The sequence below is a fragment of the Leopardus geoffroyi genome, chromosome B1, assembly GCF_018350155.1.
Source record: "Leopardus geoffroyi isolate Oge1 chromosome B1, O.geoffroyi_Oge1_pat1.0, whole genome shotgun sequence".
In the NCBI taxonomy this organism is placed as follows: Eukaryota; Metazoa; Chordata; class Mammalia; order Carnivora; family Felidae; genus Leopardus; species Leopardus geoffroyi.
In genome coordinates this window covers 205,530,262-205,554,909 of record NC_059327.1, presented here as the reverse complement: position 1 = coordinate 205,554,909, position 24,648 = coordinate 205,530,262, and the positions used below count along the sequence as shown (strand labels likewise).

Here is a 24,648-nt window from a genome sequence, read left to right as displayed (position 1 = left end):
ACACCAGCGTATTTCCTCCCCCCGCCTTGGTCCCTGGCTCTTTCCCAAGGGAGGGAGTGGGCAGGTGTGTTTTGGGGGATGTGCAGTGAAGGAATGTGTGAAGTCTGAGGGTGACCATATGCCCCCGCATGTCTGCATGCCACAGCGGCTTCCAGCCGGCTTCCAGCTGGGCGGATCCTGCCCCCACTCCCCTACTTCCTACCTCCCAGGGCTTGTTTCATCACGAACTCCATGACGATGGCTTTGATTCCTCAGCGGCTCCTCCAGGGGATCGGAACTCACGGCTCCTCCAGGGGATCGGAACTCACATGCAAGTGTGGCCAGGAGTTCTCTGCCTGCGGGAGAGGAAGTGGTCACAGGTCACCCTGATCAGGCCTGGGGAAGAGCTTTTTCCTCATCCCCACCTGACGTCGTGTGAGCGTGGGTCTGGGGTCTGACGGAGCATCATTTGACAATCCCCCCACACCTTATGGTGGGACCCCAACACTGACAGGGACACCTGGGGGGGGGGTGGTCTCTGGGGAGGAGGGTTCCTACCACATGCCCTGACCAAGGCAGGTAGATCCCAGGACCCCAGCGGGACCTGCAAAGTGGTCTCACCTGGCCCCTAGGTTTCTGAAATCAGTTTTTGGTGGCCATTGCAGGGACGGAGCAGGGCGCTCACGACTTGGGGGAGCACAGCCCAGAGGAGCCAGGCCCGGTGGGGGCAGGGCCCAAGGGGTGTTTGAAGGTGACTGGCTCTTCTGCCTCCTTTCTGGGCCCTGGGCCACACGGGGGTTGGGGTCTGTGGAAGGAACAGGCACCCCAGTGGTTAGGGTGGGGTGGGGCCTGAGTGGATGCCCCTTGTGAGAGGCCCCCTTGGCTTCTGACAGAGGAGTCTCAGGAGACCAGGCTCCATCCAGGCGACACTCCAGTGCCCACCACTACAGTGAGGGTGGGAGTGGAAGGGAGAAACTGCAGGGAATCCAACCTTCAGGGAACAAATGCAAATGGGGGATGGGGTAGGGAGCGCAGACCACCCCTCCACCTGCATTAGCGTGGTGCGGGGGGGGGGGGGGGGCGGAGGGGCGCTCCAGGGTCCAGCTCAGCTGAGCTCCAGTGGGGAGATGCCCCCTGTAAAATCCGCAGCTGCGATCCCCCTCCCTCCCCACCTGCGGGGTCTCTTCCTGGCGGGGAAGCCCAGGCCTCTGGAGACCCAGTGTTTTACGGTGTTTTCCTCTGCAGACGGAGACCCGCGTTTGTGCGGCCTGGGGAGGGCTGGCTGGGTGGGAGTGCCCCCGCCTCCCCGCAGAGCGCTGGCGCGCAGGGGCGCCCTTGCCGCAAAGCAGATTCTCTTCCAAACTTCTCCCCTGGTTCCTGAGGGGGATGGGGAGCTCAGGGTCCAGCCACAGGGACACTCGGGATGCTGCTGGAGCCTCTCCCAGGGCTCCCAGTGCCGCCCCGCGCGGGCCGGGGCTCCCGCTGCCGCCGCACCCCTTGGCTTTGCGGGCGGGCGAGTTGCCCGGCTCCGCTGAGCGGCCCTCAGGCGGGAGCGCGCCGGGAAAGAAAGAGCCAGGGCACCAGGGAGGGGAAGGGGCGACTCGGGAGGCCGGGGACTCGGCGAAGGAGCCAGAAAGGGAGGGCGCGCGGCGGGACGGCGGGGCCCGCTTCAGCACCGCGCCGGCGGACAGCGCCCGCCCGGGGCCGGGAGCAGCGGGCGGGGAGCGGGCGGCCTGGGGTGGGCTGCGCGCGGGCGCGTCGGTTACCTTCCCGGGGCCGGGCTGCGGGCGAGCGGGCGGGCGGGCGGGCGGTCAGCGGCGGGCCGGCTCCATGTGGCGCCCCGGGAACTGCGGCGGCGGCTGAAGGGCACGGCGAGGAGGGCGCGTCACATGGAGGCGCTCCCCGCCCCCCGCCCGCGTCCGAGCGTGACGACGAGGGCGGGGCCGCAGCGGCTGGGCGGGCGCCCGCGGGGGGCGGGGGCGGGGGCGGGGAGACGCGCCCCCCTCTCCCCTCGCAAGCCCTGCCCTCGCGCCGCTTTCGGGGGGCATCTCCGGGCCACCGCAAGCGACCCCGGCCCGCACGGCGGCTTAGAGTCCCAGACACTGCCCCCCCACCCCCGACCACCATCCGACCTCCTCGGTGTGGACCCGGGCGGGGGTCGCCCTCTTCACAGACAGGGTCGCGCATCCCCACGCCCCCGCCCGTGCGGGGTAACCTCGTGAGCGCCTGCGGAACCCCCAGTGGCAAAAGCTTTCTTTTCAGGCGGGGGTGGAGAGGCCTTGGGGGTTGGGGTCGCGCGGCTCCCCTCCCCATTCCACGCCGCCGGGGCGCGCAGGGGCAGGGGTTCCGTCGCGGGCAGCAACAGCGATCCCGCCCCGGACGAGTGACCCTGAGGGCTGCCCGTGACCCCGACTCCGCCGGTCTTGGGCCCCCTCGCAGCCCCGGGCAGGAAAGGGAGCCCCCAGACTCTGGACACCCACCCTGGCGGAGACAGAATCGCAGAGCGGCCGGGCCCTGCTTTTCCAGGGTAACCGCGTCTGCGAGTTTCAATCTAGGGGGACAGAGGCGAGAGACCCCCGCCCCTCGTACGGCCGGCGCGGCGGCGGGGGAGGGGAGGGCGAGGGAGGGAGGGAGGACACGCGGAAAGAGCGCGGCTGGCGCCGGTGGCTCAGGGCGGGCGGCCCCTTGCGGGGCGCGGACGCGTGAAGGTCACTGCAGACGACGGCCGCTCCGCCCCGACTGCCCTCGCGGCCCCGCCCCCACCGGCCGCCCCCTCCCCGGGCCTCGGGGACTGCCCCCGCGGCAGAAGCCGCACTGCGGGGAGAGCGGGGTCGCGGCAAGGTCGGAGGCTGGGCCTCCAGTCCTGCCGCCCCTCCCGGGGGTCGGGAGACCCCGCCCCGCCGGCCGACCTTGTGGGCGGTGCTGCGGGGGAGCGGCTGCGGCTCAGCCCCGGCCAGGGTCCCGAAGAGCGTCCGGGCTGAAAATGTTTCTCGGGCCACCGGCGCAGGGCTGACCTCCTGCTTGGTGGGCGGACAACCCTGGTGGCCACTGCATTAACTTGTCGGTGTCCCTTCCCGACAGAGTCATCGGGACGTGCCGGGCCTGGGGTGGAAGGGACGGATCTTGGAGCTGTCTCTGCCCCCACCCCCACTCCGGGGAGACCTGCCCCTCTCTGCTCCTCCGCCCCATCCCCACCCCCACCCGCAGCCGTGAGACCGAGATGAACTCGGGAAGATGTGCAGACCCACAAAGCTTATATCCTCCCGATCTGTTTGCCGCCTCCGCTCCCAGCTTCCACCCCTCTCTGACCGTCTCCAGCCCATACTGTGCAGGGCAGTGGCCGGGTAGGGCCCCAAGGGGAGGCTATGGAGAAATCCAGCGCTACTCCCTGGGAGCTGGGGTCACTGTCTACTCAGTGGCCAGTGACCCCGGAGGAGGCACAGGTCCCAAAACATACTTCTCAGGAAACACCCAGCTGCAGCCTCTCTGGATGCCAGGGCCCTGGGGAGCTGGCCTCAACATTCTCACTTTCTCCTGCTAACAGGTCCTGTCAGCTGGGTTTGGGCCAGGAGGTGAAGGTGGGGCGGGGGGGGGGGGGGGTGCTGCCCAAAGGGTGAGCCTGGGGGCAGGACATGGGACTCAAGCCCAGGCTGCAAGGAGCCCCTTGAGCTAGTGTGCCCTGGCTGACCCCCAGGAATGGATTCTAGACCCAGGCCTTCAGCGGCTCTAGGGATGTGTACTCTGTGGTCACCTGTAGCCCAGTACGTGAAGGTCTTGAGGGTCTGACTTGAGCCCCAGCTCAGGTCCTGCTCAGCCTGGCCCTTCCCGTGTCCTCAGTACCCGGGTGTAGATGCTGGAGGCAGAGGTCTGGTCCAGGAAAGAGAGGCTCTTCCTTCCACCTCTGCTGCCACCAGATGGGCCTGAAGGGTGAATCACAGCCGATCTGTGTCAACCCCATGCAGGATCCCATAGGTGACCTCAGCCAAGTCCAGAGCAGGCCCCACAACCAATGACCCTGGGTAACCTCAAGAGCCCCCTACAGGGAGACACTGCATTGACTCAGGGCAGCCAGGCTGGGCAGAGTGCTGCCTTTGTGGCACCAGAGCCTTGCAAGCTCTTCAGGACGGTGGAGGGTCTTCAACTGGATGGGGACTCCACAGCCCCACCGACTCCATGATCTGGGCCTAGCTGAGCTCCACACACAGCCCTGAGCCAGGGGTCCAAAGATGCTGTCTGACCCTCCAAGCCTCTCTCCGCCTTTCTCCTGCCCTCCCTGTCCCTCTCCGTGGGTCTCCACCTCTGTCTCTCTGCTTGTTACCCTCCTACACTCACCACCATGCTGTGACCTCCTCAGTCCTGACAGTTGCCCAGGCCCTAAGCTGGGGATCGGTGGCCCAGCCAGGACTCGGACTCTCCCAGGGGAAACAGGCAAGGTTGGTGACGGTTCCGGATCACAGTGACTGGTGTCCCATCCTGGCAGGGGGAGGCTGGCCCACTCTGGAGCCTGGGAAGGACGGCAGGGTGAGCAGTGCTCTGGGCAGGTAGTGAGGCCATGCGGTGAACCAGCTGGAAACTGCCCACCTGCCAGTTCTGCTCCCGTGGTGAGGGGGCAGTGCTGCCCTTGGTGGGCTGTGTGGCCCTGTGAGTGCCCAGAAGAGGACCTGGGTACCGGCGAATAGCTCCCAGCTCCCAGAACGGCAGCCGGCCACAGAGAGGCAAGAGCTTGGCAGGAAACTTCCACACAGCTGAGAAAGACCCGGGAGGGAGTTCAGAAGGTACCTGGACGTGGCCGCTGTCCAGGATGGGGCCAGGGCACAGAGGAGGTGAATGAACGGCGGCGGTACCGGTGGTGGGGGTGCATTCCAGGGAGTCAGAACGAGGGGAGGGGCGTCTCAGCGAGAGGTCGGCATTCGGGACACGTGTGTTTGGCTGTGGCACCCTGGCCAGCTGGCGGAACAGGTGGATGGCCCCTAAGCTCAGCGCTCTGCGTGCCCTCCAGAGACTGGCCCCTTGAGGCCAGGAAGCCCTGATCCAAAGCAGGGTTGTGCCAAAGACCGTATGATGCTGCGTTTGAGACTCCCTGCCACGCAGAGTCCCCTTTGTGGCCCCACAGAGTCACTCCAGATGGCAGACAGAGGAGACAGCCGCCCTGCTCTGGCCCTCCCAGGAAACCCCTACTGGGTGCCCCTTCGTTCCCTCCAGGGAGGCCTGGCACCTGCCGATCCCATCTGTCCCACGGAGGGCCTCTGGCACCCCAGGGCAGCGCCCTGCTCCAGCCCCGACAGCATGGGAGAGCAGAAACAAAGTGAGAAGGAAACTCTCGGCTGTCTTCCGTCAGAGCTGGGGCAGGACCACGGCTGTGGGCGCAGGGGACCCTTATGTGCCTCCCCGACGCCACGACCCCTTCCCTCGTGACCGTGGGCAAGGAGAGTCCAGCCCCCAGGGCCCAGCCTGCTGCGGGCTCACCTGTGGAGGCTCCGGGGCGTGAACCTGAGGTACGGCCCGGCCTGGGGTGCCCGCTTCTCCCTCAGACCAGTGTTCCGTCCTGCGGGCTGGTCACTCTTGCCTGGTCAGGGTCGCGTGATGAAATGCATTTTCTTCCCGACCATCTGTCTCCACAGAGGCCCTGCCCCACCCCCACCCCCACAGAGGCTGCTCCTCAAGTTCCAGAGACAAGGGGGGCCCCTGCCAGGAACACCGGGGACCCACTTTCCTGAGGAGTTGGCCCAGGGTCTGGGCTCGGAGTACCGCGATGGCTCCTGCCCCATCTGCCTACACTCTGCTCCACTTCACACCCCAGCCCCCTGATGCTGTCCGCCTTCCCCGACAGGGCCCCAAGCCCCGCCCGGGGTTGCCTCCCTCCCCAGCTCCGTGCCCATGTGGCCTTGACCGGCACCTTCCCTTCCAGGATCCTGTCATTACTCCAACAGCCCCGGCACAGGGGTCCGGCAGATTGGGGGGGGGGGCGCTTTGAGTCACCGGCAGGGTATCGTGTCAGAGAGGGGAAGGCATGCCTTTCAGAGATGCTCAGAGAAGTGGGCAGTGCAGGGGCGGAGGGAAAGCAAGGAGGGGTCAGCAGCGGCTGTGAGGCACCCCCCCCACCCCGCTCCTTGCCTTGAGCAGCCCCTCTGTGCTCCAGTGTAAAAATACGCAGGCTTGGAGATGGGGTTTCAGCCTCTCACTGGCTGCTGTGGCGCAGCGGCTGCACGGAGGTGCTGGGACAGCCCCGAGGGGGTGCAGGCAGGCGTGAGGGATGGGAGGCATGGGGGAAGATGAGGCAGGGGTGAGTTTGCTCTCAGGGAGGCTGTGCCTCCGAAGCCCTGAGAGCTCTATCCTCTGGACACCCAGGCCTCCAGCAGGGCCCCTGTGGGCTGGGCCCAGGCACTCTTGGGTGGCCCTGGGTTAAGCATGTCTGTGCCTGTCACACCGGCGTCTCTTCCACAGTCATGAGCCAGATGGACCCTGAAACAAAAGGAACGTCCAGGCTGGGCGAATGCCCTGGGGCATCTCTAAGTCTTGGGGGACATCTGGCCACATCCACTGCAGTGTAGCGTAACATCCACGTGAGTGCCCACCCGGCGCTCGGAGCCCGACTTTCTCTCTGACGCATGGTCACTCCCCAGAGCCTGTCATGTGACCCTGAGCTGCAGACCAGACATCCTTGCTCTGGGAATGTCCCCCCACCCCCCGCCAGCCAGGTGCTCCTGCCCACCCCCTCCCCACCTCAGTCACTCTGTTCCACCCCAGTGGCCTCCTCCACCTTCCAAGAAGCCACTGCACTTGCCTTGGGGACCAAGCTCACTGGGTCCCCCCTTTTTTTATTAGTTATTTTTGACAGAGAGAGTTAGGGAGGAGCAGAGAGAGAGGGAAAGAGAGAATCCCAAGCAGACTCCACGCTGTCAGTGCAGAGCCGGACTGTGTCACGAATTGTGACATCATGACCTGAGCCCAAGTCAAGAGTTGGGTACTTAGCTGACTGGGCCACCGAGGCGCCCCCCCAGCGGGTCCCTTTAACAGACCCTTCTGCCGCACTGCATTCCCAGCCCCGCCCCGAGGCCAGATTCAGTACCTGGACACAGGACGCCAGGCTGTGCAGGCATAGGAGTGAGCCGCGACGCGGGGGTGCTGAGAGGGCCCGGGGGTGTTCCCAGGGCCCCCTGGAGTCTTGGTGGGGCAGCTCGAGAGGCCTGGATTCCTTCAGACAGTGACCCTGATCCAGCCAGGACTCGGTCAGCCAACAACATTGCTGACCCTTGGAGGCGGGCTTCAGGGTGGAGATTCAGGTGCCAGAGGGAAGCTCTGTGTCACTGGCGGGGCTGCCCAGGGACTGAGGGACCCAGATGCTGTGGTCACCACCCAGGAGTGGGTCCCCCTCTTCCCAGTGACACCCAGAGTAAGGTGAGGCCTGTGTGGGTACTGCTGGGATGCTTCGTGCCGAGGACACACTTACTGGCTCACTTGGGGAGAGAGAGGCACAGGTCTTACCTGGATCCTCCTTGCCTCCTGGGCCTTGACCTTCTGGCTGTGCTTTGGTCCAGGAGGTGGGAAGGTCAGGTGGCTAATTCAGTCCCGGCAGGGCCCCTGTGGGCCCCGCTCTAGGGTGTGGCCCAAGGCCCTGGGGGGTGGGGTGCAGGGGCAGCTCCTTCTTAGCCAGGGTTGGAGGCCTGCCCCAGGGCACCCAGAGGTCTCTGCAGCCAGACCTGTGCACAGCGAGTGCACCCCGCTGAAGACGGGGGTTCGGCATTCCGTAACTTCACGTCGGCGGCTGGCAACCAGCCTGAGTTGGGAGCACATCCACCACAGCGAGCGCCAAAACCAGGCTTTCTTTCCTTTGTTGTTTTTCTCCCCTGTCAGCTCAGCGCTGCTTCCAAGGGCTCCCGCTTGGGCTGGGAGTGAACACAGAGGCTCTTGCAGAGGACAGCCTGGGTCATATCCACGGCCTGCAGGAACCTTGGACCCGCCAGCGAGGGGATGAGGACGAGGACCGGCCCTCGACGGCAGAGGCCAAGCCACCCTCTGCCCCTCCGTCCAGCCACGGGACCAGCCCCAGGCAGGCCAGCCCTGCCTGCGCACCCACGTGCTAGCTGAAGTTGTTTCCGGCCTCGCTTCTGGGCGTCACGACAGGTGCTGAGAGGAAGGAGGCAAGGCTGCGTGCTCACCCAGCTTCTGCTCCAGGAGGGAGCCGATGCCCAGGAGACAGCAGATGGCAGCAAGTGCTGTGCGGAGACCAGCACACAGACAAGTGACAGAGACCCAAGGGTTTTGTTAGCGGATGTCTAAGCCAGGCCTACCGGGGGTATGTGGGCTTCGGGCTGAATTGACCCAGTGTCATCCTGACAAGTGCTGGGAAAGCCGGGTGGGGGGCTGCATTCCCAGCAGAATGGAAATACTCCCGAGTCCAGCGTGGAGTCCAGCGACATGTCGGGCAGCATGACACACACAGTGGCCACGTTACTAGTGGGTGAGTGTGGGGCGGGCCCGTGTGCTGAGGTCAGGAGATTTGGGGAGGACTCAGGTTGGGGGCCTGTAGGAGCCTCACCTGGGGAGGCTATGACCTGGTGGGGAGCCAGAGTTTGGACAGGGTGGGGCACACTGGGCAGCTAAGGGGCCACTGGACGAGAGTCCTGTTTATGGGGGCCACCTGCCCTGGCCCCAGGCCCTGACCTACGCTCGCGTCTGCTGGCCACTTGGGGTTGGGGCAGGGCCTGTGTAGGCTCATCTTCCTGGATGGTAGGAGGAGTAGATGGTTCCAGATCCTCAGCCAGGCCCAGGGCGGCCCCCCCCCCCCCCCCCCCCCCCCCCGCCAGCAGCAGGGACGGCAGCAAGGTTTCCAGGCCATCCCATCACCTAGGGCAAGGCACTGTCCACCTGGACCAGGTGCCACCTGGACCAGGGCAGACCCCTTGGCTGGGTCTTCCACGGGGTCCCAGTGGATACAGCCCCCCCCCCCCCCCCCCCCCCCCCCCCCCGCCGTGTGGCCTGCCCGCTGGTCTGGGAAGGCACCAGCCCCTGGGCGGCTGAGGGTGATGGTTTACTTGATTCAGGTTCCTCTCTGGAGGTGGAGCCTGCTCCCCTTGGTTCAGGACGCCTTCAGATTTTACTGCCATTTTCTTTCCTGCATACAATGCTGCAATTATGATGTGATTTCTGGAACTGCTTCCCTCCCCAGGTCTGAAATCGTGGCCTTGCCAGTCTCCTCCTCCTTCTGGAGAGGGGGTGTCCGGGTCCCTAGGTCTCCCGCCTACGGGCAGACCTAAGTGTGCACGATCCTGACCTGCCCAGGGCCTGTCTGCTTAGAAGCCCTAGGTTTAGGGCCAGGGCTGTGAGGTTGTGTGTGGGGGTCTCCCTCTCTGGGCCACACCACGCTCACCTGGAGCACAGGGAGGGAGTCACAGCTCCCAGATGCTCACCGGGCACCTGATGGGTGGTGTGGGGACGCGGGGACGTGTGCTGGTGTGCCCAGCCCTCCCCCACGCTGGACTCGGGAGTATTTCCATTCTGCTGGGAATGCAGCCCCCCACCCAGCACCTGTCAGGATGACACTGGGTCAATTCAGCCCGAAGCCCACATACCCCCTGAGGTCTGGCTTAGACATCCGCTAACGAAACCCTTGGGTCTCTGTCGGCCGGAGCAGGTCAAACAGTGGACATGTCTGTGTCCCCAAACAGCTCCTTCCTCGTGTCTTTGCCCCCATCTCCCTTCTCCCCACCCTGGCAGACCCTAGGCCTTCTCCAGCTGCTGGGAAGGGGTGAGTGGTGCCCAAGAGGCACGTGTGATCCGCCTGCTTGCACAGAGAGGCCTGGCCAGCGCTGGCCAGGAGGCGGGTGTGGGTAGGGACGTGTGTGGCCTCACCTTGCTGCCAGTGTTGGTGAGCTTGTTGTGGAAGGGGCTAACCCCCACCCCATCTCCTTGGGGCGGCCAGGTGCCTGCTGGCTTGGGGACTGTCAGTTGGGAGTTTGCTCTTCAGAGAACAGCCGATGGAGACTTCACACAGACATCCGTTTGGATTTCCGGCCTGAGACCAAAGTGGCCAAATGTGTGAGTGGTGGCAGGGGCCGCCGGGCTGTACCTGGCTCAGCCTCCAGCCGGTGACAACCTCGTACAGCAGAGCCACTGCCCTTCAGGACAGGCGTCTACTTTGCACTGACTGTCGGCCCCTGGCCGGCGCTGGCCCCGAACCCCCTGCAGGGGAGCCCGGAGTGGAGGCGTGTGGCTCACACAGGGTGTGGTGGGCAGGGAGCCCGTAGCGCAGTCGGGGCAGAGGACTGAATGGAGGGCCAGACTCTGACGCTGATCTCTGCCCTTGTGGGCAGCTGATGGGCAGCCATCCACTTGGCCCCCTGCCCTGACCCTGTGCCTTCGACACCCTAGAGGCCCCTTGCCAGCCCTCACTGATTCCCCCAGGGCAGGCGGCACAGGGGCCGTGGCTGGACCAGTGTCCACTAGGGTCAGCCCCGCCTGGACGTGGGTGTGGACGCTGTGCCCTGGCTATGGGCCAGGCAGAACCAGGGCTGATGGTGCAGCTCAGGGCTGGGGGACAACAGAGCCAAGGGACCCTGCTTGTGGAGCCTGGAAAGCAGACAAAGGCCCCAGGAAGGCAGCCCAGCTGAAGCCGAAGGTGTGGACGGGTCACCCAGAGGGAAAGAGGCCAAGAGAGGCTGGTGGGGCCGTCAGAAGTGCTGTGCTGGCCATGGCTGGACACCCCCTCCCCACCAGCCTGGGGCCCAGGACAGCTTGCCCAGAGGTGGGTGGCAGGGTGGGGGGGGGGGGGGGGGAAGGGAGGGCTTCTGAAGAAAGTCCTTGGGACCATGGCAGGCAGGGGCAGTCCCTTTGTTTCCGAGGCTGGCGTCTGGGCCAAGCCTGAGGAGGAGGAGGGTCCGCGTGTGGACCAGCTCTCTGCTCCGATGGTGCCTCCGAAGGTCTGCATGTGTGAAGGGCGCAGCAGAGCCTGGGGACTCAGCACCAGAGCCCTCCTGCCGTCCAAGGAGCAGTGGCACCAGATGCTCTGAGTGCGCCCTCAGGAGCCCCAATCCCCAAGGAAAGGCCTCTGTCCCGTTCTCATGTGGGTGCCCAGCAGAACGTGTTGGGTGGGCGGATGGCATGTGAACGCATGTGTGAGCCCACCTGCACCCTGGCAAGGAGCCCGTGTTCAAACCAACAGGGTACACGGGCCACAGAGAGGCTGGCGACTCCTCGGGGGGTGACTCCAGGGGGCCCAGAACCCTGCTCCCAGGGACACATCCAAAGACTGAAAAACGTGTCCAAACGTGAACGTGTGCCCACATCCGGGGCAACGGCATCACAATAGCCACAGAGCCAAGCAGCCCGACTCCCCTTGATGATGAATAAAGGTGTTTGTCCAAACAACGGTATCATCAGCCCTAAAAAGGAGCCAAGTCCTGATACTCCTACAACGTGGATCAGCCTGACGTCCTCCTGACCAGAAGACCCCTTCTCCTGCACTGAGGGGTGGTGCTGTGCACCCCTGCCCTGGGGGTCACGAGTGAGCTCGGTCCGAACAACTGGACCTGGTTCCTCCCGGAGAGAGTCCAGTCTGTCCACCTCCAAGACCACGTCCGACCTGGAGAAACCCGTGTTGCACCCTGACTCGCGCAATAAACAAAGGAGTTACTTGTGAGAGCTGAGAAGCCCCGATGCGCCAACTACAAGCTGTCAGAGGCTCTCAGCGCTTCCACACAGCTGGGTCGAGCTGGGCTGTGGCCACACCTCAGGCCACCTCCTGGGGTCCCCATGCCACCTGACCCAGCCACGCTGAAAGAGGCCTCCCACCGCTTGGGGGGTCGGGGAGTCTTCCTCCCCAAGGGGCCCCACCCAGCAGGGGTGGACAGGGCGGGTGCCAGGCAGCAGGACGGGATCCTGTCCAGGCCTTACTCACCACCCAGGAGATGCTCCTGGCCTGAGTGCGTGGGCCACAGAGCTTGGCTGGACACCACGTGGTAACAGAGCCAACACCAGACATGCGTGTACAAGAGTCCTTGCGTGTGCACGTCTTTGCTCTGCCCTCCTGGTGGCCAAGGTACTCCCCTTCCAGCCTGCCTGCCCCGGAAGCTGCCTTGTGCAGGGAAGACAACTTGACCACTGGCCACAGCTTAGCCAGCCACTGTCACCAAGACCAGCAGCACGGTCTGGGCGGTTCCTGGGGTTAGGGGTTAGCAGAGCAACCCTGCTGGGGTCCAAGCTGGCAGTAGTGACAGGACAGAAGGGGTTCTCAAGCCCACGGTCCTGGGTGGGGGTGCATCCACAGACCCAGGGACACAGGCCTGAGAGGCTCCGACAGTCACCCTGTGGGCTGCAGGGACAGGGTGGCATCTCAGAAGGTCTTTGAGGGAGACCCTAGAATGAGTGGACTTGGCCTCGTGGCAGCCGGGCCAGGAAGGTGAGGCTGAGCCTTGGGGATCCACAGCAAAGCAGGGACCCCTTGTCACTCGAGGGCCCTATAAGCCCCGTGGGATCTACCCTACGACCCCCACAAGGCTTGGACTGGGCCTTTGTTTCAGGGGCCCCAGGCAGAGAGGCCAGGGCAGGTGGGAAAGCTGGAGGCGGCGCGCGGCTGAGCTCGACGCCCCCCTCGTTAAAGCCCCCAACTCGGCCACACAGCGGTGGGCTCTCAGTAAGTATTCGCTGAACAAATGAGTATTTATTTCCCACAAATAGGCATTTGCCAGGAATCAGGCTGGGGCAGGATTTAAGGCTGTTGGGAGCCAAGAACATAGGCCACGCTGCCGGAGGGTGTGCCCAGCCTTGGAAAGGGCCCTGTGGCCACCTGTACTGCTGGGAACCGCAGAGACACCAACCGCAAAAAAGATACAGCAGGTGCTGGCAGGAACAAGGACGTGTCACTAGGCACAGAAATGAAACTACTTTCTCAAGACGCTGCACCTGCCACACTGGCCGGGACCCCAGAGACGGGCAATGCCTGGTGTCAGGGAGCAGGCAGGGAGGGGCGAGGCGGCTGGGGCCAGCGTGGGGATGTACTGTGTGGGTCACATACCCAGCAGTCATGTCCCTCCATGACCCCCGAGGACGCTGGTCACTGAGGCCATCATAGGCATGCTGGGTGTGGAGGCATCCTCTGTAGACCCTGGAGAGTGCGATGGGGTCCTGGGTTTGCAGATGGGGGCGGCCTGGGAACCCTGTGGCACCGGCCAGAATGGCTCCCCCGCCCCACCCCTGGGGCCCACAGAGGTCTGGCTCCCGACTATACTCATCACTGTGGCCCCACGGTCAGCGGACACGCCAGGTCACTGGAGCAGGCCCCACACTGGGCCCACGGCCTGTAGCGTCAGAGCTTTGTGGCCAGGCCACGTGGGAACCTCTGGAATGTCACCCCAAGACAGTAAATTAGGGCCGGTGCCAAAGGCAGAGGGGCCGTCAGCCCAGAGGCCGGGGGCGGGGGGGTGGGGGGCTCTGGATCCAAAGCAACTCTGATGTGAAATCTCTAAAGCTATTTAGGGCGCTCGTTGTTTTTTAAGGGAGTCGGAAGCTGAAAATAGCAGCAAACGCATAACAAACGCGGACTCCTTATTCTCCAAACACTGGGACGCTAGCTGCACAGGCCTGCAGCAGTCAATCAGCACCGGGGGCTCCATGCTCCGTGGCAGACGGTCACCTCCACAGACGGACGGCGGCCGAGCCCGGGGGTGAGAGGGCAGGGCAGGTCACAGCTCCTGGTGAGGTCCTGCTGGCTGCAGGTCGAAGGCCAGAGCCTCCCCCCCTGCACCCTCAGAGCCCCGGCCCTCCCAGCCCCCTGGGCCCCACGCTCCGCCCACGCCCACAGGGGCTCCCAGCCGCAGTGACAACAGTGGTGGCCAGTTTAGGACAACATGGTCACGAGCAGTCGAAGGTGGGCTCTGAGCTTCAGGTCAGAGTGTCCAACTGAGGACATTGGGGCTGGGCTCCCAGCAGCCCCAACGCGGCCCCTCCGGTGGTGTTTACAGGCTCACACGGAGGCCTTTGTGACCAGGGAGCCAAGTCCACACCAACTCGCACGTCCCATCCAAGAGACGGGTGTGGGACAGCGGCTGCCCCCTCTCCGGTCCACACCCCTCCCACGACAGGTCCTGCAACGGTCCTCAATTCTACCCAGCATCACACTGGACTCCGGAACTCACGTCAGGTAAAGAAGGGGGTGCACACAAACTCTGAGGCCTGCGGTGCTGACCTGGATGGAGGGGCACCGCGGCAGGAGCAGGATGACCCCGGGAGCCTGGAAAGTCTCTTCTGACCAAAGCTTCATGCTGACGTGCGCCACCCCCTAAGACCGCATGCCTGTGCAGTCGTGGCAGCCACGTCTCTGCCACGTGACACTGGGCAGCTGGCTCTTCTCCAACAAGCTTTTCGTGAAAAGAGAGCGATGGTTCTCAATTCCCTAAGCGACGGCATCCAAAGGCCCCATGCCCGTCCCACTTCGAGAAGGGAGCCAGCAGGACACGGCGGAGGGGGGTGGGGTCACACGCCAGGGCTGACGCATCCGCGCCACAGCCTTCTGTCCTGGCCCCGTGCCGTGCCCAGGGCGAGGCCCACCGGGCGGGATTCCCGCACTCCATCTCTGGGGTCAGAGCTGAGACCGGCCAGACGCGGCACAGCTGCAGAGGGGTCACGAGGCGCCAAGACAAGCGTCATCAGAAAATAGTTTAATTATGTACAAGCGGCTGCCGGGCTGGTCACGCACAGGAGGAGTCAGCGTCCACGAGTGGGATTCGGGGCAGGCCAGCTGAGCAGCGCGCTCTCGAGGCAATGGCCACTGGACAAAATGAAACAAATCACAAACCGTGACAACCGTTGGGGGAATGTCATCAACACGTTTCCTTCAGGACCAGAAAACGAAAAGGAGACTCAGAGGCTCTGGAATGCTTTCTCTCCTCGTGCCGCGGAGTGGCGAGCGGCGGCTGCTACGCACCCTCCGGGGGTGGTGCCCACAACGGTGCGGGTGCGGCCACGTGAGCCCACGCCACGACGGCCACAGACAGGCCCCTCCAGGTGGAGCCCGGCAGTTTCTGGCTCCACGAGCCACACGCGGAGCCTCAACCGCCGTGGGCTTAGAAGAGGGGCCGGGAGCCCTGGCTCTCGAACTCGGCCCAAGCGTCACTCAGCTCCATGAAGATCATCCTGGCGAGCTGCTCGTATGGCTGGCCTGCGGCCTGAGGGACCGGACCAGGGGGTGAGGGGGCCTTGAACCTGCTCCCAGCTGCCCCCCCACCGCCGACCTGCTCACGTGCCCCCCGCCCGGCGCTCACCTTGTCCGGGTGGACCGCCAGCACAGCACGGCGGTACTGTTTTTTCACCTGCCCGGGGGTCACCAGGTCGGCCATGCCCACAGGGGTCCAGCGGCTCTCCCCGTCCCACAGCACGGTGTGGAGGGTGGACAGCAGTGCACGGATGTTCCTCTCCTTGCCCTCCGTCCACTCCAGGAGCTGCGGGGCGGGACACTCAGGTGCTGCCGAGCACGGGTCGGGGCCTCTGCCCTCTCTGCCCACCAAGCCACTGGCCATCATCCCCAGGGCTCCATGCACGGTCCACCGCATGGGGCAAGGCTCTACCGTGAGTTGTTAGGACCAGACGCTGACCCAATGCCCCAGGACGATCAACAGTACTCCGGGGGCCTGACTACACATCACACAGGGGCCAGGAGCCTGGCTGTCAGCGGGACATTCAGAGACACCCTCCCACCGTGGCCCTGCCCGCCCCAGGATCCCAGCGTCCAATGAGGACAAGAGGCCTGGCTCCTGGGCGGGGGGGTTTCAGATGACCCCCAAGGCCACATCAGCCCTGGGGGGGCTTTCAGAGCTGCCCGGTGAACTGTCCTGCACAGAGAACACACCCTGACCCGCCCCCCCCACCCCCCGTCCCCTCAGCAGCGCCGCATCTCACAGCCAGCCATGCCCGGCAGATGGCCCTTGTCACCCCAGGTGCCCTGAGCGGCTCTCCCCTGGGCCAGGCTTGGCGCTGGGCCGGCTCACTGGCCTGATGGCACCGGGGACGGGTCCCACTGGTCAGGTCTCCAGAGGGGTGAGGCACAAAATCATCACCCCAAAACGCTTCTGGCAAGTCAACCAGGCCGAAACGGCAGCTGCCAGCTCTGCGAGCACCTTGGACCAAAGACCTTTCGCGTCCGAGAGGCTCAGGGTGAAGGCCAATCACGTCCGCAGCCCCGGGGTGCCCAGGCCGCCCTCACCTTCAGCTTGAGTGGGTCTGCGTCTCTGGCCTGCTCCTGCCTCCGCATCTCCGCCATGGTCCTGGGCCCCTTCCTGTCAGACTTGGAGGAGAACCCCTGATCGGACAGCAGGTCCTCAAAGTCGCTCTCGGACACTCTCGGCTTCTGACCTAGGGGAGAACAGAGGCTTGGCAGACGGATGCAGCGCCGCGGGCCCTGGCCGTGCGTGCACACCGGGGGAGACCCTCCGTGGAGGGCGCGGTGCTGCCCACACGCTTCGGGAGAAGCGCGGCGAGGACGGTTCTGTCCCTCAGGAATGGGCCCCACATACAGAGCCCGCAGCCCGCACCGCCATTTCTGGCTCAACGACCCTGAGGGCTCCAAGGACAGCCACCTCTGTCCCCTCCTGGAGTCAACGTGGATGTGCCGTCTCCACGACAGACATGGCAGCCAGGCCCAGGCTAGAAGGCTCCCGGACAGCGTGGGCCTGGCCGCCGCCTCCTGGCCCTGTGACCACGGCCTCCCCGAAGGCTGCCTGGCCCATGCCGGCCCGGGAACGAGAGGAACACCCCGTGGACACGGTCCCCCCACAGCAGCCGCCCCCCCACGGCCCCCTCCCCCGAACACTCTTTCCCGGGACGAGCTGTTAGTTGGAGAAAGCAAAGCAGATTTTGCTGTAACTACTTCCCAGCAGACCAGGCAAAGCCTCACATGGGAGGGGGAGCGCAAACTCACCGAAGCTAGGGGTGCGGAAACCCCTCTCCTCTCGGCCGCCGATCACACTTAGGTTGGCGGTGTAGTTAGGCCTTGGCTGTGCACAGGCTTTGGGGGGTGGCTTGGCCTGCGGGGGCCATGGGGCGCTCTGGGCCGGGGGCCGACTGGTCTGCTGCCAGGAGCTGCCGCCTGAGGGAGGGGGGGTGGTTTTAGGGCCAAAACCTCCAGGAGCAAATCCAGCAGGCGAGCCTGGGGAGACAGTTCACAGTGGGCGAGTGTCAGACGCGACAGCTGCTCAGTCCCCGAAGTTCCCAGCACTCAAGCCCGCACACATGCTGGAAACGGACACTCAGCTCAGAGGCCAGGACGGGGCAGCCGTCAAGGTGGCCCCCGCAGCTGGACGGTCCCCAAGGGCTAGGGGACAGTGGGGACAAGCGCTGCTTCTTTAACTTTTGACTTGGAACCAGGTGGAACCAGACCGCCGGGAGGCCGCACGACGGGTTCCAGGGCCCCCAGGCCCGGCTCACGCAACGCGGGCTGTGCCAGACCAGCCGCCCAGCACCTGCCAGCTGGAGGGCACACCGGCGTGTGCGCGTGGTTAGCACGTGCACGCATCAGGACGCTCCTCTGCTCTCCATCTCCGGGACTGTCAGTTCAAGAATGTTCTAGAAATGGAATCAGAGAGCAGGTGAGCTCAGCAGTTGGTGCCCTGTGCTCAGGACCTGTTCCTGCTCATTGCTGAGGAGCGTCCCATAGTAGTGACACACGGCGGGAGGTCTGTTCGATCACTGGCCCTTGGGAGGGCCTCACGGCTGGCTCTGGTTTTCGGCAGTTCCGAACGAGGCTGCTTCGAACACTGTGCACAAAATCCTGTCCTCTCTCTGGGATGAATGGCAGCCACACATGTACTTTCTTGAGAAACCGACGGACTCTTTTCTGGAGCGGCCGTGTTGTTTCACGTTCCCACCAGCCACACGGGTGAGACTGTTCCCCCCGATCCCCATCAGCGCCTCGTGCTGCCAGTGATTTCCCCGTGGCCACGTGCTCGGGGCACCCCCGCAGCCCTTCCAGTGGCTACCGCGTCACGACCCACCCATTTTTCTAGGTGGGTTTTTGTTTTCATCGTTCTCGTGTACCCCGCTGTGCGTTCCAGGTCAGACACGCGGCCCAAGAATGCTCCTCCTACGTCTGCAGTTCATCTTTCTATCTTCGTTCTAGCCCAAGGTTATTTTCTGTGCCGCGGTTCGTGGTCTAGGGGACAGGTAAACTGAGCCCTAGGCCCCAGGGATATTCCCCTACGTTTTCTCCTACGGGCTCTATCATTTCTCACATTCACGCTTAAATCTATGACCGGTTCTGAGCCCCCTGGCACGGGGACGTGAGGTTTAGGGTGTGTTTCTGCCTGCGGAGGCCGCATCGCCCCAGCACCGTCTGCGGGTGGCCGGGCACCTCTGTCGAAAACCGGCTGGGCCCGCACGTGTGGGTCCGCGTGTGGGTCCCGCTGCGTTCGGCTGACACCAGGCGGTGCTGACTTCAGCAGCTCCAGACTAAGCCTGAAGCCGGGGGGAGGGACGCCTCCCACACTATTCTTCCATTACAGAAATACTCCCGTCACTCAGGGCCTCCGACTCTCCACACAAGTGTTACTACGAGCTCGCCCGTGGCTCCAGAAACCCTCACTGGGCTTCCTGGTAGGAAAGCTTGTGCTCAAGCCACAGACCCGTGAGCGCAGTCTGCCTCTCCACGTGCCCCCGCCATCCCCACCGGGCCTGCGTCCGCCAGCCCCGGAACACAAGCCCACACTGTTTCCCACCAACAGCCTCTCCTACACCGTGGACAGGGTCGAGGACAGCTCCTGCCTGGCCCGGGACAGGGTGGACTCTGTTAACTAGCCGTGGAACGGTGAACAGCCTCGTGTTCCTGGAACAAACCCTCCATGGTTGTGGGGCACAGCTCGTTCTGAGCGACGACAAATTCTCTTTGCCTCAGCTGTGCTGCAGTCGTCTGCATCTGCACTCATGAGGGACACTGGCCCCATGGGCGTCTTTTCTCGTACGGACCCTCGATTTGGGGGTCAGGGTAACACCGGCTCCCCAAGACCACCTGGAAGGCATCTGTCCTCTTCCCATTTCCTGGAAGACGCCATGTGGATTGGTACGAATTCTTTAAACATTTGGTAAAATACTCCTTGTGGCGTCCTGTCGACTCTGAACTCGTTCCCGTCACGGTCACGGGGCTGCCCCAGGGATGGACTCTGCGCCGGCTGGGTTCTGCTGGTGGCCAGCGCCCAGGAGTCCGGGTGTCCCTCGTCACCCTCCAGAGCCTCTAGGTCTGCAGGGACCCCCCCCCCCCACCTCACTCCCGATGTCGTCCTTCCCAACTGGTTTTAATAGAGCTTTGTCTTTTTGTCTATTTTACGGGTTTCTGACTTTTCTTCATCCTTTCAAAGAACGAAGTTTTGTTTCTGTTTCGCAGATCTAGGCGCTTTTACCATCTCCCTTCTTTTTGCTTGGGGTTTATCTTGCTGTCTTTTCAAACACCCGTGGGGCGGGTCACGACACGGCTCAGAGGGTCCCTGGTGCCCAGAGCCCACGTGCTGCCCTGTGCCCGCTCAGCCCCGCCAGGGCCGCGGCCCCTCACTTCGGGATCCCACGCCGCTTCCTTCTGCCCCGCACGCCGCCCCGTCTCCTAACGGCCTGTGTGTGCCCGGCGTGTAAGTGTCTGAAGACCGAACGCTCCCCTTGCTGTTGCCGGTTTCCAGTCCATGTGGTCAGGGAACCACCCCGGTCTTGGCGATGTCGCCCCTTCCAACGTGCCGAGCTTTGCTTACCAAGGCCCAGATGTGCCTGGGGACAGTGTGTGCTCTGTGCTGTTGGAGCCGAGCACTGGGAGCGTCACGGGGCCCTCCAGCCGTGCTGACCTCATGTCCTGCGGCTCTGTCATTTGTCAAGAGGGATTTGATGTCTGCAACTAGAGTCTGACTTCGCCGGTTTCTCCTTTCCATCTGTCAGCTCTCCCCAGGACTCCCTGCTTCCTGAGCGTGTGTGATGAAGGATCTGGGGTCACAGTGTAGACCTGAACGCCAGCCTCCATCCCAAGAATGGGTCACTCGGGACCCAAGACCAAGAGGTCCTTCCCCCCAGCGCCCCAACAGGACTTGGGGCCAACAGCCTGGCACCACACAGGAGGCTTCGGGCAGCCCACCCCTCGCGTGAGTGGCCTGGGACACAGGCCACACAGGGGGAGACAGCCAAGGGCAAACTCAAACTCCCAGGAACGCCCTCAGAGAGACAACGCAGCCTGGAACACAGGAACGTACGAGAACAAAACTACTCAAAGAAGAAGAGCCACAGGGACCCAACAAGACAGACGCAGAATGAGCCCCAATATGGCAGGGACGTGGGCGGCGGGGGTGGGGGTGTCCTGTAGACCCAATGGGCGTCACGAGAAGTACAAGCGCGTCAGAGGCACAGCGGTTTGCCCGGCGCCGAGGAACATCACGCCCCAAACCACAGCGATGCTGTGCCAGGCGCTATGCGGGCTGCAGGGAACACCCACTATGCTCCAGGAGGAGGAGGGCACGGTCCTGAGGCCCCACTGCCAAGCAGACATTATCTCCAGTGCCAGCCAACCGGCAAGGGATAAGGGACCGCTCACTCATGGTCCCAATGCCCCCCACACATCTGGAGGAGCCAGAGGGACCCTGAGGACACGCGTCCCCGGCACAGATGCTGGGGGGGGGCGTCTTGTCCACACATCCACTGCTCCCAGCCAAGTCCCTGCTCTCTAGATGGCCCATGCGTGCCTGACACTTCTCGGTGTTAGCTTGGTTCACAAGCACCTACAACGAGAGCACGGCCAGGGACAGACAGCCTGCACCCTCCTGGGAGAGGTGCTCCCCCAGCACTCCAGCCCCCTCACACCCAATGGGGCGGGCACGTCACCTTGGAGGCCAGAACTGAGGTCACCGAGGTCTGCAAATGGGTCCAGGCTCTGAGACTTGGTCCAGCTGGCCGAGGGGCCAGGAGGGGCGGGCTGTCCTCCAGCAGAGAAGAAAGGACCTGGAGAAGGGCAGAGACAGCATGAGAAGGTGCGCCCACGGGGTGCTCCTGAGGCCACGCCCAGCCAGGGGCAGCACCCACGCCAGCTCAAGACACAGCCCTGTGCGCAGCCACAGCTGCTCCTTAAGCAGCTAAGGAGATTCCTACCACTCTGAGCCTGTAACCCCACTTCCCAGAACGCACGTGAAGTGTGACCGTGCTGGACAACAACCCTCACAACAGTCACAGCGGAAGATGTTCTACCTGAGACGCTGCGGTGTCTGAAGCAGTTACCACCATAAACCCCACGAGGGAATGTCACATGGTCATTACAAATGACAGCCGTTCATATACAAAGAGTTTGTACAAATTAAAAAAAAAAACCACAACTAAAAACACGCAAAATAACAGTCAATTTCCTTCAAAATGAAAAAATGCAGATTAAGAGAACTATGTATCAAATTAGCAACCCTGGTGAGAACCTCAAGCTTGGGACTGCTCCCAGGTGAACAGATGGCCCCCGAAAGGGGACACGGGTCACAGGCTCTCGACAGCAACTCGCTACTGGAACGTTCCCAACAAGACAGGATCCCAGACATACAAAAAGAAAGATGCACGGAAGGGTGGGGCACCGCCCCTGCGCTGGCCACGCGCCTTCGGGAGGCAAAGGAGCCACGCAGACAGGACGCCACCAGGAAGCGCTACAGGGACCCCTCGCAGCACGAGACGTGAGCAGGCAGAGCCTCCCGCAAGCCCACCCCCCTGCCCCGGCCCGCAGGCCTTGGGGAGTGGGGTCCCAGTCCCATCCCGTACCAGACACAGAGATACCAGAGCCTGGCGGGGGCCCGCCTGAGAACTGGTCTCCACAGGGCTGGGCTCGTACCTTCACTAGCAGGAGCAGGGGCCGGAGCCTCGGCCCAGGCCTCCCACCCTCCCAGCAGATCCGGGTGGCTGGCCGAGGAGGTCATCTTGCTGGGCTCTGCTGGTATATCCCCTGGAAAGATGGCAATGCTGTCTGGGGCGCCCCCTGGTCGGGGCAGGCAGTCACAAGCCCCCTCTCTGGGAGGCTGGGAGGGCACCCTCTGTCCCCCCTCACGTGTGAGCAGCAGGCTGGGAACAGAGCAGCCCCCGAGGCACTCCTGGCCGACCCCCAGGGTCCCCGGGGAGCTGCACTGGGCTCGGTCCACACCGACCGGCTTCTTGCTTCTTCGGGGTCTCGACACATCATGTGGTCGCTGAACTTGCCAACTGGACAATGGGGTCAGCAGCTCACAGAGCAACGACAGTAGGTCTTCAAAGGCCTCCCCACCCTGTGGCCACACGTCCTCCCAGATGTGTGCTGATGCCCCCAGAATCTGCCTTCACCGGTCCCCTGAGGCCCCGCCCCATGCACGGGCTGGACACCCGCAGGCTGTCACCTTCCCAGGGGAGAGGGGAGCTGTGGCAACTCAGGGTCCACAGCAAGGGACGTCGCGGCCCACCCTCCAGGCCTCGACCTTGGCACTTACCCAGGTGCAGGAAGTCGGTGTTACAGGCTGGGGGCGGGGCGCTGTGGGTGGAGGGGAAAGAGGTGGGAGCAGCAGGAGGTTCTGGATTAAGAAATTCGCCAAAGAGGTCGGGCTTGGAGCAGGGCTGGGTGTCTGGACCAGATGGCAGGAGGAGAGGATCAAATGGGTCGGCTGCAGAAGGACACCCAAAAAAGCAGGCGGAGGTGAGGCTGTGCGTGAGTGCCTTTGGCCCAAAACATCAGGCACGAGGCTAAGTCCCAGCCAGCGCAATGGCCCCTCAGACCCAGGCTGAGGCCACAGCATCCGCTGTAAGAAGGCACCGAACAGCCTGATGCCCTCGCCTTAGATTTTTCTTGGAGAGGCAGCCCGTGGAGGAAGGGCTGGCAGTTCCTGGGATGGACGGGAGTGTCGGGGGGGCCTCGGGAATCTGACCCTCAGAGCAGCCGCCTCGGGCCATCGCGCCCTGGGCTGCCCTGCCCGCCCCCCCCCCCCAACCCCCGAGTGGGTGGCCAAGGGGCAGGGCACGGAGCTCCTCCCAGATAATTTTGACGGCGAGGTCAGACAACTAAAGCCTTAGTATCCTCTACTCCCCACGGGACGGATCCACGTACCGGCCACGGCCGGCCCTTCTCGGGGTGGGCTCTGTGCACTCAGGGGCGGAGCCGGGCTTGTGAAGAGCAGGGGGGCATCGCCGCCCAGCAGGTCGCCTGGGGGGACTTCCGGGGCAGTGTCAGGCGCCCCCAGGAGGCGGCTGAGCAGGTCGGCGTTACTGGGGACCGCCCCGCAGGCCTGCACTGGGGGTGCCGGCCCGGTCCCAGAGTGCAGCCCCAGGAGGTCGACACTGTCCTCCTGCGACGCAGGCTCGCGTGGCGTGGCTGGTGTGGCCGCGTCAAAAATCGACTCTTGCTCTTGTGCCCTCCCCGCTGGGCCCGGTGTGTCCTCCTCAGCTGCGTCCCTGCTCTCGGCTGACAGCGTGGCCACCTCCTCGTCGGACAGCTCACTCCCGCCCGCATCCGCGGCGGGGGCTGGCACACTCTCCTTGGCGACATTGCTTTCTGGGCCCGTCTCTGTGTCTTTCTCCTCTGAAAAGAAAACCACAGGCTGCCGTGGCCGGAAGGCAGGGCACACGGGACGGCAGGGTGAGGCCGCGTCAGAAGCCCAGGAGCGGGGTGGGGGTCGGGGGGGGGGGGCTGGAAATAGCCGCGTGCACCCTGCCAGATGCCTCTGGGCGTCCCGCACCCACCGTGCCAGTCCAGCGTGTGGAGGAAGTGGCTGGTGTCTGTGCCGCTGCTCTGTGGTGAATCGGACTCCGTGGGCTCGGCATCGGGAGACCCCGCCTCGGCGTCGTACTGAGCGGTGGAGCCGGGCTGCCTGGGGAGCTCTGGCTTCCCTGCCGGGGCGGAGGTGCGTCAGGAACCCCGCCCACAGGGTCGGCCGCCCAATTCCAAACCCCTGGGAGCCCTGCACCGACGAACCACGGAGGGCCCGGTCGGCTCAGACGCGCACACCACAGACACCCCCGCCTCTCAGGGACACAGCTGTCCTCGTCACGAGGACTGAAGACCACCGTGCCGGAGTCAGCAGCCGAGACCACGGGCCCGGCCGCTGAAGGACCGCCTGTACCCGTACCGCCCGCGGGTGCTGAGCACAGCCTGGACTTTTTCCAGGTACGTGTAAAATGATGCACGTCCAGGGGCGCCTGGGTGGCGCAGTCGGTTGAGCCTCCGACTTCAGCCAGGTCACGATCTCGCGGTCTGGGAGTTCGAGCCCCGCGTCGGGCTCTGGGCTGATGGCTCGGAGCCTGGAGCCTGTTTCCGATTCTGTGTCTCCCTCTCTCTCTGCCCCTCCCCCGTTCATGCTCTGTCTCTCTCTGTCCCAAAAATAAATAAACGTTGAAAAAAAAAAATTTTTTTTTTAAAAACAAATAAATAAAATAAAATGATGCACGTCCAGAAAACTAACCCTCCCTCAACGAGCAAGCGACTCAAACCCGCCCCTCCCAGTGGGGCCGTGATGACTCCTCGGGCAGGGCTGCCTAGGGCCCCGGGGGGTCTGGGAGCAGCCGTGGCTGCGCGAGTCCCCCCCGTGTCGGACGTTCAGGCTGCCGTCGGGGAGGGTCTCAGGTGGGGGCTCTGGGCCTCCCTAGGCCGTGCCCACAGCCTGACACGGGGAGGGGGCAGGCCCGGCCCCGCAGGGTTTCCTGAGGCTGCAGGTGTCAAAACGGCATCACTGA

At 64.1% G+C, this 24,648-nt stretch overlaps 2 protein-coding genes across 6 annotated transcripts in view; both read right to left on the bottom strand.

Moving 5' to 3' along the window:
- CPLX1 (complexin 1) overlaps window positions 1–1,861 on the bottom strand; it is a 43,249-nt gene extending 41,388 nt beyond the window's left edge. The window contains exons 1-2 of the mRNA XM_045474895.1: window positions 1,746–1,861; window positions 203–335 (exon numbers count right to left, since the gene is read on the bottom strand). Of these exons, the coding sequence (XP_045330851.1) occupies window positions 203–233 (31 nt within the window). The 5' untranslated portion in view covers window positions 234–335; window positions 1,746–1,861. The remainder of the gene's footprint in view (window positions 1–202; window positions 336–1,745) is intronic.
- Window positions 1,862–14,618: 12,757 nt separating this feature from the next.
- Window positions 14,619–24,648, bottom strand: part of GAK (cyclin G associated kinase) — a 54,699-nt gene continuing 44,669 nt past the window's right edge. For 4 of the 5 annotated variants that reach the window (XM_045474857.1, XM_045474860.1, XM_045474862.1 and 1 more), the window contains 9 exons: window positions 23,659–23,805; window positions 23,027–23,497; window positions 22,416–22,586; window positions 21,791–21,901; window positions 20,812–20,928; window positions 16,889–17,116; window positions 16,175–16,323; window positions 15,237–15,413; window positions 14,619–15,140 (listed from right to left, as the gene is read on the bottom strand). In XM_045474857.1, coding sequence (XP_045330813.1) covers window positions 15,039–15,140; window positions 15,237–15,413; window positions 16,175–16,323; window positions 16,889–17,116; window positions 20,812–20,928; window positions 21,791–21,901; window positions 22,416–22,586; window positions 23,027–23,497; window positions 23,659–23,805 — 1,673 coding nt within the window. In that variant the 3' untranslated portion in view covers window positions 14,619–15,038. The remainder of the gene's footprint in view (window positions 15,141–15,236; window positions 15,414–16,174; window positions 16,324–16,888; window positions 17,117–20,811; window positions 20,929–21,790; window positions 21,902–22,415; window positions 22,587–23,026; window positions 23,498–23,658; window positions 23,806–24,648) is intronic. The other variant, XM_045474858.1, reaches the window with a different exon arrangement.